At 57.3% G+C, this 16,120-nt stretch overlaps 6 protein-coding genes across 6 annotated transcripts; 3 read left to right on the top strand and 3 right to left on the bottom strand.

Annotated features, from left to right (window-relative positions):
- Positions 1–467: 467 nt before the first annotated feature.
- On the top strand, positions 468–1,966 carry LTR77_002876 (uncharacterized protein; the record flags this gene model as incomplete). The annotated part of the gene is made up of 2 exons (XM_064800135.1): positions 468–694; positions 757–1,966. The coding sequence occupies 2 exons, from the start codon at positions 468–470 to the stop codon at positions 1,964–1,966; spliced, it is 1,437 nt and encodes a 478-aa protein (XP_064661474.1).
- A 431-nt stretch (positions 1,967–2,397) lies between these two features.
- On the bottom strand, positions 2,398–5,567 carry GPI13 (mannose-ethanolamine phosphotransferase gpi13; the record flags this gene model as incomplete). The annotated part of the gene is made up of 2 exons (XM_064800134.1): positions 2,398–5,392; positions 5,440–5,567. The coding sequence occupies 2 exons, from the start codon at positions 5,565–5,567 to the stop codon at positions 2,398–2,400; spliced, it is 3,123 nt and encodes a 1,040-aa protein (XP_064661473.1).
- A 292-nt stretch (positions 5,568–5,859) lies between these two features.
- On the bottom strand, positions 5,860–7,872 carry LTR77_002874 (uncharacterized protein; the record flags this gene model as incomplete). Its single annotated transcript, XM_064800133.1, has 4 exons — positions 5,860–7,026; positions 7,080–7,321; positions 7,378–7,684; positions 7,738–7,872. 4 exons carry the CDS (start codon positions 7,870–7,872, stop codon positions 5,860–5,862), a joined length of 1,851 nt encoding a protein of 616 aa, XP_064661472.1.
- Positions 7,873–8,739: 867 nt separating this feature from the next.
- LTR77_002873 (uncharacterized protein) lies at positions 8,740–9,291 on the bottom strand (the record flags this gene model as incomplete). Its single annotated transcript, XM_064800132.1, has 2 exons — positions 8,740–8,821; positions 8,843–9,291. The coding sequence occupies 2 exons, from the start codon at positions 9,289–9,291 to the stop codon at positions 8,740–8,742; spliced, it is 531 nt and encodes a 176-aa protein (XP_064661471.1).
- A 1,089-nt stretch (positions 9,292–10,380) lies between these two features.
- LTR77_002872 (uncharacterized protein) lies at positions 10,381–12,104 on the top strand (the record flags this gene model as incomplete). The annotated part of the gene is made up of 2 exons (XM_064800131.1): positions 10,381–10,547; positions 10,604–12,104. 2 exons carry the CDS (start codon positions 10,381–10,383, stop codon positions 12,102–12,104), a joined length of 1,668 nt encoding a protein of 555 aa, XP_064661470.1.
- Positions 12,105–13,630: 1,526 nt separating this feature from the next.
- Positions 13,631–14,234, top strand: LTR77_002871 (uncharacterized protein; the record flags this gene model as incomplete). The annotated part of the gene is made up of 2 exons (XM_064800130.1): positions 13,631–14,093; positions 14,149–14,234. 2 exons carry the CDS (start codon positions 13,631–13,633, stop codon positions 14,232–14,234), a joined length of 549 nt encoding a protein of 182 aa, XP_064661469.1.
- Positions 14,235–16,120: the final 1,886 nt, after the last annotated feature.

The following is a 16,120-nucleotide window of genomic DNA, read 5'->3' as shown; positions in this document are numbered from 1 at the left end:
GGCGGGTGGGTGGTGTTGAGAGAAGCGAGCACGCTGACAGGGCTTGGGTGGGTGGATTGTGAAACACGCCTTCGGCACGCCCGTCCTCTCTGTGTCTCTCCCGCCTGCGCAAAGTGAAACGGCCAGCAGTATCGATTTTGCCCCGATCGGGATGCGAAGTGTTACACACACACGCCGCCCGCTGAGAAGAAGTAACTCCCCCTTCCTCCACACACCACCATCACCACCCCGTCTGTCTGTCTGCCTCCCTTCTTCCCAAGGTCTGCCGTCCGGTTTCTGTAGACGCGCGCGACTGCGACTGTCGTGGGAACGACGTGCTCGAGCGTGAAAGTCTGATCTTGATCCGGCGTGGTGGGACCGAGCGAGACTACTGACTCCATCCGCCCTCGTGCAGCGGCCGTTCGCTGCCGACGTGCTGCACCTCCAACGCCCAGACGAGACGACTTCCTTCCTTCCACTCCTGCACCATGTCGACCGCTGTCGCTGCAGCGCCCGCTGCCACCACCACCACCACCCCTCTCGCCCCGCTGTCCTCGCCGCATCGCCCGCCCTCCTACACCAGCCTGCCCTCGGCAGCTCCGAGCGCTGAGCCTGCCGCCAAACGCCAGAGGAACAACGCTTCGCCGCTTGGTGCGTCCGAGAACAACGCTTCTGTCGAAAGGTCGGGCTCGCATGGCAAGAGTTCGCCTACGTCGTGAGTAGAGCACATTGTCTGAAACTTGCGGTAATGTGGAATGCGACTGACGTCGCTCGCAGCGGCCGCAACATTGTCCCTCCCAAGATTCAGGTGAAGAAGGAACCGCTGGACGCTTCGCCCTCCATGTCGTCCTCACGCCCCAGGCCGAAGCGCCTCGATCTGTCGACGAGTATGGCGAATAGTCGTGGCCCGAATACTGCGAGAGGATCCGGACCATTGACTTCGAGAGAGTCGGCTGGACTACATGTTCAAGATGTTGGACTCGCATGTCTATCTCCAGGCTTCCAAACACATGACCCGGCGATGCGGGAACAACTACAGCGGAGCTTGGATGTACGAGATCAACAACGACAGATCATTGAGGCTAGACAAAAGGGCACGAAACCAGGCAGCTCGCACGAAAACGACAGCGCACAGAGGTCACAGGACACCACGCTCTTCGGCGTACAGACTCGCACACCCACCACATCTCGACGAAAAGGCCCACCACCGGGCCTCTCGATCGCCGCACCCTCCGCACAAGAATTCGCCAACGACCGGGTAATCCAATCCGCGCCCCTCCACCAAACCTTCACCGGCCTCCGCCCTGGCGACCAACCATATTCCCGCCAGCTCCAACACGGTCCCAGCGGTTTGAGCCAAACCAGCCACATCCACCACGTCCCCGCGACGCAAACCAACAACCGTCTCCCCCCCATCGCCGACGTCTTCGCCAACGACCGCCTCGACGCACCGCGGGGCATCCCTCCCGTCCCATCCCCCAGCTTCCCCCCTCAACACCAAAACCCACCCCTCTCCGCCCGCGCCCGCGAGTTCCGCTCCGCAGAAGAAGCCGTCGCCGGTCTATCAGGCGGCCGCGAAGACCTCATGCCGAAAGTCGTCCACTACGGCGGCGTCCAACCGCCCACTCCACCTTCCCCCATGCCACCAGGCAGCGCCGCACACCAGCATTCCGTAGCAGGCACGCAACAACCCTGCCCCCACGCCGGAAGCGGCCATTACCCTCACGACGGACGACCGGACATCCTGGCGCGCACTTCGTCAATGAACGGACGCAGGCGGGGCAGGGATGAGTATGAGCGCGACAACGGCAGTCCGCCTTCCGGGTCCGGATATCGGGCGCAGGAGGCGAAGCGCACGGCTTTTGCGGTTCGAGGGGAGGAAGGGAGGGGTGATGAGGAGGATTGGAGGCGGGGGATGGGGGGACGGGAGAAGAGGGAGGAGTTTTTGAGGCTTTGTGAGAGGGCTTGGGATTTGTTTCATTCGTGATGGAAGCAGTACCAGTATTGGGGGTTGGGGTGTGGGTGATGAGGCGGATGATGTGGATGACGACGGGGTGGGATTAATGTATGGGATGGATGTTCACGCCACATGATTGATGGGGAGGATATTCTGCAAGATCTCAGCCTTTTCGAAGGTCATCATTGTTCACTTTCTCCAGGCGACTGACTGGATGGCGCAGCAGGAGTGAGAGTACGCGAGGAAACAGCTTCTTTTCAAACACCCTTACCACGAGGGAATATGCGATGAAGCTATTGTATGGCACCGGGGCTAATCACGGCGCGGCTACTTCAATCTAAGGCGAGATGGCCACTTACAAGGGCGTTTAGACAATTTTCTCATCTAGCTACTGTAGCGTTCACATTTCCACATCCTACAGTAGTTCTCCAATCCCCACCATCCTCCACTGACAGGCATTCCTACCCCTCCGCCCACCCAAACACCCCAGCCACACTCTGCACACTCCACCGCACCCCTCCCACCGCCACCACCGCCCCTATCACCTCCACCACCAACACCACCACACCCGCCATCAGCATCCTTGGCATGAAGACGCGATACAACATCAGATGCCTTCGCAACCACGCCGCTTCCACTACCGTGGCTACGGTGATGGCGGCGTAGAACAGGAGATGCGTCGCCATAGCCCCCGCGATCCTTCCCAGTAACCCGGGGGACTTGGGCGGGACCTTCCACATCGCGACCGCGGGCACGGCGATGGCGCAGAGGATCTGCGGACCGAAGGTGTTCAACGTGATTAAGATGGGTGACCAAGGGTAGCGGATCGTTTTCAACGGGATAAACGCAGTCTCCCACTGGATGGTGGAAAGAGCGGCTTGATGCCCCGTTTTGAAAAAGTAGAAACACCCCATTATTCCCAGCAGGACTGGTCCCAAGGGCGAGCGACGCAGGTTGCAGGCGTCGAGAACTTCGAGCACGTTGAGAATGGAGATGGTGCAGAGGGCAAGGGCGCCTTGGCCCATGGGTTTTTGCACGAGGAGGAGCGCGGGCAGGTAGATGAGGGGGAGCAGGAGGTAGCGTGTGCCGTGCGTGTTGGCGTAGCCGAGGATGAGGAGTTTGGGGCGTGGAGTCGAGGGGGTGGGGTTGATGGTTGTGAGGATCGCGCCGCCGGTGGGGTGGTTGGGGGTGATGGGTTTGCTTGTCGAAGTGGTGGATGGGGTGGAGGAGGAGGAGGGTTCTTCGGTGCGCACGAGCAGGAGTGGCGGGGACCAGATGTATGTCGAGTAGCCTGCCGCGGCGGCGATGGCGAGGACGATCTGTGCGAGGACCGTGCGGGAGGATTTGAGCGTTGCTTTGGGGATGGAGGGGTACCAGTCCCCGTCGTCCGCGGCGTTGAGGACCCAGAAGGCGGCTGTGAGGACCAGCGCGATGCGGAGGGCGAGGGCGATCCAGATGACGGCTGAGCCTTGGAAGTTTTTCGTTCGGACGTAGTGGTAGCGTAGAATGGAGGGGAGGGCGAGAGCGACGACGAATGGAATCAAGGTCTGCCAGCCTGCGGAGGTGGACGAGAGGGCCGAGGCGTAGTAGGTCGAGACGCAGTACGGCATCTGCTCTTCGCGACAGAGGCGAGAAAGAGAGCTGAGGCGGGTAGCGGCGAGGAAAGAGAGGGAGTTCGCAGCGCCGAAGTTCCGGTCTGTCGAGTCAGCCTGTCCCAGCGAGGATGCCAGCATTGCCACGCCAAAGGTCGTCAGGAGGAACAGAAGTATCTCATCTTCCCAAATCGTAAACGAATTCGCCGCAAAGCCAATGCAGAGCAGCAACGTCGAAAGAAAGCACAACCCGCCCCAGAACGTCCTCGGATAAGGCACCCTGAGACCTTCACGAGCCCGGAAGAATGCGATGGACATCGTGACAACAGGTCCAGCAACAGCGCCAAACGCCGCCAGTTGCATGGTGTTTCCAGCACCACCCTTACCGAGCATAGCGCCCACCACACCGCAGCTCATCCCGACAAGACCGTGCAACAGCAGCGCAGGCGTGAGGCCTGCTCGATCGCCTTGTATACTTTGGGCATACATGACGATCACCGCAAATGTACCCACGAGCGCGATGATGCCCATCATCATGCTGTTCAGATCAAACCGTGCCCATAGGTTCTTGCAAAGCCTTAGATTCTCATCCTCGTACGCTTTGTACACCTGATAGGCCTTCTTCCACGCTCCGTCCGCGGAGTTTCTGCTCTGGACGGCCTCGTCCCAAGTCTGTCCGGCCATTCGCCATAGCTGCTGTGTAGACGAAGTAGCAGACTCATCCAGATTCCGCGCCTTCGCATATTCGCCCTGATACCCATGAATTTGATGCGCAGTCAAACGGCTCACTTCCGCCATATTCTTGTAATCCGCTCCTTTCTTCCCAATAAACGCCTCCTCAATCGGCTGTCCAAGATTATTAAACGGAATCGGAATCCCCAGCAGCAGAGCCAGCGTCGGCACCAGATCGATCTGCCCAACCGGCCGCACCTTCGCAGTAGCAGGAGGTTCCGCAAACGCAGGATCGCTGCGCCCAAAGACGCCTTTCTTCGAGTACATCCACAGCGCCGCCTCGACCTCATCATCCGATTCCCCGCCATGGTCGCCTTTCGCATCCATCCCATGATCGCCCATCACGACCAACAACGTCGAGTCATCCAGCCTTTCGATCATACTCCTGAACACCCTATCCATCTGCTGCAGCTTATCCGTCATAGCAGGGTGATCAGGCCCATACCGATGTCCCGCATGGTCCACCCCCAGATAATGTCCGATCAACACATCCCACCTCCCCGCCATCTCAGGCTCCAGTAGAGGGAACATGTGCTCGTTCACCCCGTTGTCCAACGTATGCAAGTCCCAGACATTGAAGGAGTCGTAAGGTCGCGTGAGGTTGGGCTCGAAGTAGCCCGGGAAGAGGGAGTGCCATGTGTCGTCGCCTAGGTGAACCACTTTTTTGCCTGCGAGGTAGAGTTGCTCGATCAGGTTGTCCTCGTCTATTGCCGTGCCGGCGAAGTTGGAGCCGGCGTCTATGAGTGTTGGTAATGAGCCCGTCGTCAACCCCTTCAATCGCTGTAGTGTTGTAGTCGGCGGATCCGCAATGAACGGCCGCAGAAAGGCATTCCCCGGCGACTGCACAGCCGTCTCATACAGCACCGGCAGCGCGTTATGGAAATGGTGCGGTTGTTCATCGCCTGGCTGGGGTTGGAAAGGGACCGTGAAGTCGTAGCGCAGGGCGTCGACGAGGATGATGACGGCTTTGTCGAAGGTCTTGGGATGCCAGCATCCGCGGTCATGGGAGCCAGGAGTGTGGCCGTTGAGGAGTTCGACGGGGGGAAGGGCGCATTGCGAGCGGTTGGGGAGGACAAGGCGGGAGAGGAGGAAGCCGCTGCAGAAGAGGTAGAGGGCGAGGGCGTTGAGAGTACTGTATACCGTTAGTGCTGAGAAGCGTATGGGATACGTCGAGCCTACAGGATGAGTAGAAAGAAAGCTACAACAATCGCATGTTGCGCCTTGAACTGGACAGACAGCTGCTTCTCGTTGTCTGCGCGCTCCTCTGAACTCGCGCCGGATCGCGAGATGCCCCCGTCATTCGCCATGACTGTCTACGGTATCAATCATCTGAACAAGCATATACACAGAAACGAAGGCGTAAAGAGCGTGGATGGAAGAAGCAGTTGTGAAAAGTGAAGTTGTTGATATTCGAATCCTCGGATTCACATGCAAGCTTAGAATGGCAATGATCGACAGGTACCAATATGAGCACCCGCATGCCCACCATCTGCACTGTGGTATGAGGGCCATCTTATTTCAGTGGTCTCATCGGCTCGATGTTCGGTGCTATTCTCCCTATTACAACAACACATCACTGCTCCATCATCCCCATCCCCATCATTCCCTCGGCACATCCGGCTTCAAATACTCCCCATTAACCACACAAGTCCTCGGCAAATCCTCCGGATACTCCTCCCTACACCCCCTACTATCCTTCGGCCCCGTCGACGCATACCCCTCCCCAGCCTTCACCTTCCCACCCACCACGTCAACCCCACCGAACGTCCGGTCAAAGATCGCCGCCACGCTCGCGGGGGCATAATTCCCCGTATCATGACCCGCCCGCAACACCCTCGCAAAACTCAGCAGCCCGGCTTGCTTGATCAGCGCCCCGTGATCCGTGCCTTGCTCTTCGACTCCCTGCAGCCGCTCATAGCCTGCGTTGGCGAAAGACGACTTTCCAGGCCATTGCGCCGTGAGCGCAGTGTTCTCCGCCCCGGTCCATGGACACTGGAAATCGATGTCCCCGTAGATCAACGCCACTTTCACCCCATTCCGGAGTAAGTACTCGAACCTCGCGAGCCCGTCTTGCCGGACAAAGTCCCCGGTCAGCTTCGCCAGGGGCCTGTCGTACGGTGGGGGCAGGTCGGGCACCCAGCCGAAGTTCGACAGGACAACTAAACTTGAGACGGAAATGTTCAGCGGGACGCCGAGCGACTGCTGACGTCCGCGTCGCTGAGGTAGGTTTGCACGGGTGTCCAGCCGCCGCTGCATTTCTGGTCGAAGAACTTGAAGGCGAAGTTGAAGGGGAAGCGCTGGGCGGACTTTGTTAGATTGCGGGAGAGGTGGATGGGAAGGGGAGGGAGTTTTACTGACCTTGTTCATCTTGGGGAACGAGCCCTTGACGCTGAATAGAAAGTATGAGTGCGCATCCATGCAGGCTTTGTTGACCGTGGCGTTGCGGCCGTTGAACTCTGGATCGCCTGCCTTGCCGAGGGTGCGGCAGTGTTCAATCTTATCCAACAGGCCGTCGGGTTTGGTGATGTTGTTGATGGAGGCCTCGTACAGTTTCTCGGGCCCGAAGGGGTGGTCATAAGTGTTGTTGTACGCCAGCTCCGGCCATCCCTGTGCCTGCGTTGGAGCGTCAATGCAACCGTTGGTTATCCCAATGTTGTCGATCCTGAGCTTCTTGCAGGCGAGTGGGTGCTCCTTCGACAGAGCGCCCAGGTTCTTGCTGAGCTGCGTGGCGAATTCAGGCGCCCAGTATCCGCCATAGGAGCTGCCCTATGCGGAGCGTTAACATCTGGAGACTTGCGCTCGCCAACGTTGTTACTTACCCATATGCCAATGTCCTTCGAGCAGGTTCTGTACCCGGGGAAAGACGAGAGCCAATTCTCAGCAAAATGCCAGATCGTCCTGCCCGCTTGAACAGTAGTCGTCGCCGTCTCGGAATACTTCTGTGTGGGAAATGTCCCTAGCAGATCGGCATTGGATCCGGTGGGTAAAGGCTTGCCTTCTTTGACCGGCTTGAATAAGAAGCCGTCAGACGTCGCGTTCATGAGCGCGTTGTACGAGAAGCCTACAGCACCGCGGTCAGCTGCTTGCTGCAAGAGTGGATGCGCTTGCGGTACTCACCAACCTGTGCCGGTTGATCGATGTACAGCACATTCACATTCTCGTTGAAAGAGTATTTGCTTTTGACCGTCCCATTGCCTTGAGGATTGACATAGCATGGAGTATTGCTCCCGTCCAGCGCGGTGAAGGTGGACGAACTGCCAGGTCCACCTGCAAACCACATCGCCAGAGGTGCGGTAGCAGGACTATTTTGCGCCTCGAAGTAGAGGAAGTAAGTGTTGACATCGTACCCTCCGACGTCTTCAAGCGAGCTGCCGGGGAGATGCACGTAGCCGCTGTACGCCTTCGAGCCAGGGCATATGTCTGTCTACCTTGCTGTCAGTCGAAATCCACCATCCGCGGTCACGACTCTCAACTCACCTCCTTCCACGAAAGTGTAACCCTAGAATCAACCTTGGACTTCACAACCGTCAAGTCCGTAGGCGTAGGCGGGAACTGAGCCTCGCCCAATGCCGACAGAAGACCCAGCAACGCTGAGATCAATGTCGCTCGCATGGTCGCCTTTGCCGCCTCTGCTGTCGGCCCTGGCCAGCAACCAGCGCACGCGCGAGGTCGGCTGCATTATATGTACAGTACAGTAAACCAGCCACGAGTGTGTCTTCCCGTGAACCCGGGTCTTCAAGCGAATACGGTTGGACACGGCTCGTAGAATACTTGCAGCAGCACAAGGTCAATGGCGCAGGCGGCAGGCCGTCATGCTCAGGCGGTCACACGGACACGGCCCGCCTCGCCTTGTATAGCCTGAACAGTCGGCTGTCGAAGCAGTGGCTCGAATAAGAAGAATTTACGAAAGATTTTGGGCGTTTCCCCGAGGGCTGGGCGAAAGCCTCAAACCGGTCTCAATGGACGAGCTGTTGGGTTGGCCCAGGTTACAACAAGGCGCAGTCCGGAGAAGCGGCAAGTCTGGGGATCGGATTCTGGGGATGTTTTGGTTGGAGCCATGTCATTTCAACAGCCGCACGCAGAGCATCTTCCCATATCTATCCTATCCCAGCATCACTACATACAGTTACACACTAGAAGGGGGGGATCAAGTAATTCATAATCAGAAGCAGAATTCCCATCCCACCAACCCAGCCAGACATCCTTCAGACTTGAGATCTTGAAGCAGATTTTGCTCGTGGAATCGTCGAAGATGAAAAGCCGGCTGCCGTAAAACTCCTGAACCACCCGGAAAGACATTATCAAATAATCCCATCCGCAGGAGCGATGGAACGGTGGCCGAAAAACCGAGCCGGATGGGAAAAGGCGTATGTATGGGCGGACGGGTGGCGTCCACAACAGCCGTTCGAATATTTTGAGGAAGAAGTAGAGTCGTTTCAGTCATCAGGCTTCTCTGCCGTCGTTCTCCCACCTCATGAATCACTCCCAGCCGCGCGTCGGACGTGTCTCCTTCTCCATCTCAGTCAAGCCGCCGACCTTCTCCAAATCGACCGACTGGAAACTGCTGTCGCTGTGTTCGTACGCCGGCAGCTTCTCATCCACAGGCTGGAGTCCAACACCCGTGTCGCCGACATGCACGACGACCACGCGGCCGGACTGGCGCTTGCCCGACCCATCGACCTCTTCGGGGAAGGTGATGCGGATCTCAGGTACCGAACCGGTGGGCGATGACGGGCGGGAGGATTCTGATACGCGGATCTCCTTGTCGTGGTAGATGTGGATGGATTGCGAAGGTCGAGCTGTTATGCGACGGTGGTGTGAGTGGATCGATGAGGATGAGAAGCGCTTGTCGCTGTACACGGGTAGCTCGTCGATCTGGCGGGCCTTTCTGCGCTGGCGGAGGAAGAGGAGCGCGCCGGCGAGGAGGAGGGTGATTGATAGAAGGACGACGAGGACGATTGTGAGGGTGGTTGTGGTGCCGTTGAGGAGGCCATTGTCGCGGCGGGCGAGAGAGGACAGAGTTCGTGCCATGTCGTTTCACCGGGAGTTGTTGTTATGATGTATCGAGGTTTCGTTGCGCTTCGTGGTGGTGCTCCGAGAAAGTAGTGGGTATGTGTTTAAAAGACTGCAACATCTGATCAGCACCGTCTTCCATTGCGCGGTTGACATCGAATCTTGCCTACCTGTGTTGTTGTTTACTGCGGCAAATCAATGCAGATCAAGGATCGTCGTCGAAAGAGCGGACAGCGGCCGGCCAGCTGAAAGAATGAAGCTGATCGTCGCCTGTAGCAAAGGAGGGAGGGAATGAATGGAGGAGTCGGAAGCACAGCGCGCGTGGTCAGTCGGTCGTGGACGTTGAAGAACAACGACGAAGGCGGCCGTTGCGCTCTCCTTCTCTCGCTGCCTCAATAATCCAATCTCGGTTGGCGCTTAAGCTCCAGCCCAAGAGGGGAACGCTCGACCCCCAAAACGGTCGTTCGCAGCTGACTCGCGCCGCTGATTGGTGCTGACACCTGCGGGAGTCGGAGATTTGATGGCTGGCTGCTTCCTTCGGCGGTTGTTGGAGGTCAACGACGCGTTGTGCACGCGATGAGATGGAGAACAACACCTTCACATGTTGAGCTTGTGTATTGCCACATAGAGCTCGATCGTCGAGCCGCATTCAAAACACTACCTACGAGTCTCCCTGTTATTCGAGATGCATGTGTCTGCTGTTCCTGTCGGCGAAAGGTTTCTCCATACCGCGATGACACAACATTTTTCTGATGAGGCAGGAGCGAGAAGCTGTTGAAGTCACATGTAAATGGTGTGAGAACAGCAGATGAAGCTGACCACTGCCTCCGTCCATCCACGAGCAGACAGTAAGCAAACCACCCATAAGTCTTCCCAAGACACACCTTCCGAGGTTGTTGAGTCCTGCAGGCTGCTGTTACTGCTGCGCAAACCATCCCGTTGCTTGCCTCCATCTCGCTCCTTCCCTTTGTGAAGAGTTGACGTCGACGCTCAGCAGCGACCATGGATCATGTGCATCCCAACTCCCTCTCTGCCTTCTTCACCCGCCTCTTCACCTCCTTGTCAGAGCATGTTCACCACCTCCTCCACCACCTGTCCACCACCATCATGGCCTCTCGCAAGGACTCTCTCTCGCCTGAGGGCTGGAAGGGCGGCCGCCCGGTGTCCCATCGCATGGCTCACCTGAAGACTAAGGAGGAGTGCCGTCTCGGCAACGAGACCATCCAAGTCTGGACCGTCGAGCTGCCTAGTAAGCACGCTGAATGGGTCCTGAAGTGAGTCCACGACCAGCTCCCATCACCACCACCGCCTCACTGATCCCCGCCCGCAGAATCGTGAAGGACCAGGTCAGAGAACAGGACTCCATCGACCTCCAGCACCTCCGTCGCTTCGCCAAGCCCAAGTTCCTCCCCCAGCATGTCGTCGGCAAGCGCAGCAAGGTGAAGGAGATGTATAGTGTACCGCGGGCATGGGAGTCAACGCCGTTTTCTGTCATGCAAGCGCCCTCCACCACCACCTGGGACTACAGCCACCCGAAGAACAGCAACAAGGTCAACCGCCCGCAGACGCTTCACCTGCTCATTTGCCCGACAAAGTTCATCGAGCTGCCCGACTTGTACAATCTACTTATGCAGCATACACCCTTCTGCTCATCGGCGGACTCCTGGGCGTACCCACTGGACATCAAGGAGGTCACTGTTCCGCTGCTTGCCCCCACCAGCCCCGAGCAAGCAGACATGTGGTCGAGGGACTACTGGCCAACCTTCTACCGCAAGACGAACCCCTTCGGCGCACATCCAGCTACCATCTGGAGGGCGGAAGATGAGCTACAGAATATGCCTGCACCTGGCAACGTGGATGTCAAGGAGGCCATGGCTCTCGCCAAAGCCGCCGGACGCGAAACGGAGACTCGTGGTTACGGTATTGGACCTGGCTGCGTCATCATGGAGCGTGTCGATAACGTCACTGAGATCGTTGCTGTTGCTGGCGATGCCCGGTCCAAGCCTGTGAAAGCCGGATCCATGGTCGAGGACACCAATACCCAAAGCGGCTGCAACGGAAACATCATGGCTCACGCAGTCATGCGAGCAATCGGCATGGTCGGCCGGAAGCGTCTACGAGCTGCCTCCTCCACCATCTCCAGGCGTGCCGCCAAAGCCGAGCAGAATTTCGAGACCTGCGGGCTGAACCACGACGAAGCAGCACGCGACGCTTTCTTCCTCGATCTCCCCATTACCCCGATGGAAGAGCAGTACTTCAAGGAAGACAACCTCGTCCCAGACGGCTACCTCTGTCTTCGTCTCGAGATCTACCTCACCCACGAACCGTGCATGATGTGCTCTATGGCACTCGTGCACAGCCGCGTCGGCCGCGTCATCTTCGCGAACCGGATGCCGCAGACGGGTGGCCTGACCGCGGAGGTCGCTAGCAACGACACCGGACCCGTCGGGCTCGGGTATGGATTGTGCTGGCGCAAGGAGCTCAACTGGCAGTTCATGTGCTGGGAGTGGGTGGAGGAGAAGGAGGAGGAGCAGTCACAGCAGCAGCAGCCTAATGGCAAGAAGGAGGCTATCGGAGGTGTTGGCATGAATGGTAATGTTGAGCACTCTGACCCTGAGCACCAACACCAAGACACCCACACCACCCATGCCTCTGCCGTCACCTCCGCCCGCGCCACCAAGAGCAAGAAGGGCAAGGGGCTCAAGGAGAGGAAGAAGGAGAAGAAGGGCCTTGTCGCCGCCGCCGCCACCACTGCGAAGGAGGGCAAGGACGGGATGATTAGTGACGATTATGCTAATGTGAGCAGCTTTGTCGAGGGCACGCATGCGTAGCACGCATTCGATGCCGAAGAGGGCTGGCGGTGCATGAATAATGACGGCATGATCATGGCGAGTACGAAGGGTATGAAGGCATTGCAGGGCGCTTGGGTGTGCATGACTAGGAAGGGTGGGCGAGTGTGTGATGGGTTAATGGGGATGAAGAGGCGCTGCCGCGAGGCTACTATCCCGCATGTGGTTGGACGTGTATCATACGAGAGAACTGTAGCATATGCGAGCTCGATGGATAGGAAGCAGATGTCTATCACCGTTACATCTCTCTCACTCCGAATCCAATCTCCCTCACCCAACCGTCCCCCTCCTCCCCTCCCTCCCCTCCCCCTCATCCTTCCCCTTTCCCCTGCTCCTCCTCCCCTTCCTCGCCCTCCATTTCTCCCGCAACCCCAGACCCACCCCCAACTCCACTTTCGGCCTACTAGCGTAATCCCCCGCCGTCGTCGTGCCGTAGAAACCCTCTAGCGTCTCGGGGCCTTGTTGGACGTACTTCTTCTCTTCGGCCCAGGCGTGGAGGGCGGCGAGGTAGTGGGCTTTGCTAGGGAAGCCGCGGTAGGGTTGTGGAAATGTAGAGGGTGTGGCGAGGGTGTCACGCCGTGGAGCCGGAGAGCGGGCACGGGGGGTATTGGAAGGAGAATGGTTTCGCGGTGTTGTTGAGGGGGAGTAGGCGCGGGGTGTGAGGGTGCCTGTTATGGTTGAGGCGGCGGAGGAGGGGGGGAGGGAGTCGGAGAGGAGGTGGCGGCGGTCTGTTTCTTGGGATGATCGGGGTTTGATGGTGTAGGTGGAGAAGTCTTTCGGTATGGTTGTAGTCATGATTGTGGTGGTGGAGCTTGCGAGCTCATCTAATGGGTCTGAAGTTGGATGTCCTCTTGTTGTGCGTTGAATCTTGAATTGTGCGAGAGATGAGATGGGAAAGAAGATTGCAGATATCCTACCTTTGACTCACGATGGCGACCATGATACTGCGGCCTGCGCGCTGCCGTCTGCCGTCCTCTGTGCCAATGAGATGGCATGACGCTGCACATGCTCGACAGCTGAGGTGGAGTGCTGATCATCCTCTCCCGCCAAGACATGTGGTTGGTCGACTTCACTTCGACTTCTCTGCTGTTTTCCCACATTCTTGAGTCCTAAATCTTCTCCCACAGAGAGGCATCGGCAGAACCACCTCGATGCTTCCTTTTTCATTCTATGGCCTTGAGCAGGAGTCGGCGAGATAGGATACGGCCATTCTTGTCGGGCATGCCTTCTTCGGCTTCCTGCTGCCCTCTCCTCTCCGTGCAACTTCGATTCTGCGGGCACCCGCGCATTGTCAGCACGGTGAGTCGACAAGGCGTTGATCAGGACGTGTCATGTAGCATAATACGACAACAGCGCTCACGCACCGTGAACAAGCAAGGCTATAAGTTGCGATACGCTCCTCGTTTCCAAGAGTCTTCTATTTCCTTTTAGTCTTCAAGCACTTTCTCGTCTGAACCACTCTCTCAAATCAGACTTCATTTCCCCAGCCGCCTTGTTCCTACGCCACCATGGAGCGCCTCCGCGAGAAGCCGTGGGATCTGCCTGAAGTCTTCTACAGAGTGCAATACCCCGGCTGCGGCACCATCCTGAACGACGGCGGCTCGCTTCAAGCCTCCGATACCACGACTACCTATGGCGAGAACGACTTGGTCTCTTTCGGCCAATCGCTGATCAACCAGTTCATTTGGGGCCACCGCGGGTCACCCTACATCTCCGTCTTCTCCGACATCGAGCACGCGGCGAAATGGGCAGTCAAGTACTCTCGCGACCACAATGTCAAGACTGTCGTGTACAAGATCTACAGGCACGCGTTGCAAGACACTCTTGTGTTCTCAGTCCGCAACCTGGAGTTGCGGCGGGGTGTCCGGATCCCTGAGGTTTCCAGTCAGCACCGGCAGAACGGCTACCTCTGCTTGCATCGCATCCCTGCCGGTGCTGTCAAGCGGTGTCTCGACAACAACGAGGTCGAAGGTAAGTTCAGTTGGGAGCTTTGATGCTTGAGAGAGGTTACTGACACGTGGAGAAGAAAGCAAGCAGGACATGCGTGAAGCCGACAGATGGGAGCGATACCAGAGGATGTATGGGCCGTACACCTTCGGTGACAAGGAGTAGGATTTGGAACTTCGGCTGGAAGGGGTTGACGTGATTGAGCATGATGATGGTGCTTTTTGGAGGTGGATGTGAAGGTCTTAAGTTGTCGGTCTCATGGTTTCCTTCTCCCGTGCTTATTCCGTACAACTTGTAATGTTCGTCTACCTCAACCACTCAGGCACGAAGATCTCCTCTTGCTCCAAGGTGCGATCACTTCTTGACAGGACATCATTTCCACCTCCCGCATGCCCCGTCAGACCATTTCAATGAAATCCAAATGCCCCTAGGAGATTGCCACTCGTCTCCCATCAACACATACGGCATCTCGAAGCTTCCACAAGAATCCACCTTGTTGTTCCATCAAAGCTCTTCTGCGACTCACCTGCAAGCTTTTCACACAACGGAACCACCAACGACTGGGCCGCAACCGCCTGCACTTTGTTAGCTATATAATTCCGTCAAGAAGCTCCACAACCGACGCCTTCCGGGTTCAGCAGCGCCCACAATGCCAGACGATCCGGCTTCAATTCACCACCACGAAGGACGGGCGCATGACAATATGGAGCAAGGCGCAGCGGCTCGTACGCTTTTGATACCTGAGCTGTTGGAGATGATTCTCACCAATCTGGAAACGAGGGACCTCATGCTGCTCCAGCGTGTGGCTCGTCTCTGGAAAGACACCATAGAAAGCTCAAAACCCCTCCGTCAGCTCCTCTTCCTAGATCCCATCCGGCCTACGGCAACATGGCACCTTGATCCCCACGGTGCAAAATATCTCGTAAAAGGTCCGCCACCATGCGCTGCCAGCCCTCCAGGAAGCCCTGACGACACACCACGCCCGATCCTCACATCGTACGGGAGCATAGTACTGCATTCACCTCGCAGCACTCCTCGGACTCCTTCAGAGACTTTCGGCAGGCCACGGCCGACCTATCCGACCTATGCTGTACAAGCCCATCTCAACCCCCTAATACTGAAACACGGCTACTGGTCCCCCATATCGTCTGACTTCCGTGTGCGCGTCGGCCAAGAAGTAACCGCCATACGCTCTCGATCTTGCCGGTCCGTGCCTTCCAATACAGGACTTCGAAAACGGATGTTTCTCACGAACCCGCCTTGCACGCGACTCACCATACGAGGCATCCTCGGTCAGGATGTAGAAGTCATCAACTCGGAAGGATTGAAAATGGAAGATGTGTCGGATGTGTTGGATGCTCGAAGCGTAACAACGGAACGATCGCTACCTGCACCCGACATGAGGTTAGAAGGTGTCATCTGTCTGAGCGAGAAGGAGGAGAAGAGAATAGAGGACGGGAGGCTGGGATATCCTAGGTCTCTGTAAGTCTCCTTGCAAAGGCGGGTAGCGCAGCTGGGCATCTGGGCAAGTCCACGCAGCTCCAAGGTTCATTTTCTCGTGGACAAGTCGGGTCTGTCTCGTCTGTGATCGGAGCATAACGTGGGTCTGGAGTAGCCTTATGCAGTGATCTGCTTTGGCTCCCTTGTCTAAGAATCAGCCGGCATGGTAGTCATCTTATGTCAGCTCACGGTCGTGTCGCAGACAATCTCGTTTCACCCAATACATTTCTCTCCTCGTAAGGCGGCTTGCATGCGGCATGTGATTACTGCGCAGCGTCAAAATGGTACGTATAGGTAGGAACCAGTCTGCGATCTCTCTTTCGAAATCAAACTTCTTTTAAATTCTGCTTTCATGGACGACACCGCTATGGCTCAAGTTCTCACGATTCCCGAACTCTTCGAAATGGTCCTAAGCTATCTAGGCCCGCGAGATCTTCTCCTCCTCCAACGAGTAGCCAGGTCGTGGCAAGATATCATCCTCAGCTCTCGCACCCTTCGCCAGATCCTGTTCTTAGAGCCCGAACAGCCCACGGCGACCTGGCACTCGTCCT

This window comes from Saxophila tyrrhenica (assembly GCF_035928015.1).
Source record: "Saxophila tyrrhenica strain CCFEE 5935 chromosome Unknown scaffold_4, whole genome shotgun sequence".
Lineage (NCBI taxonomy): Eukaryota > Fungi > Ascomycota > Dothideomycetes > Mycosphaerellales > Extremaceae > Saxophila > Saxophila tyrrhenica.
The sequence above is the reverse complement of the archived record's forward strand: the minus strand, read 5'-3'. Positions and strand labels throughout refer to the sequence as shown.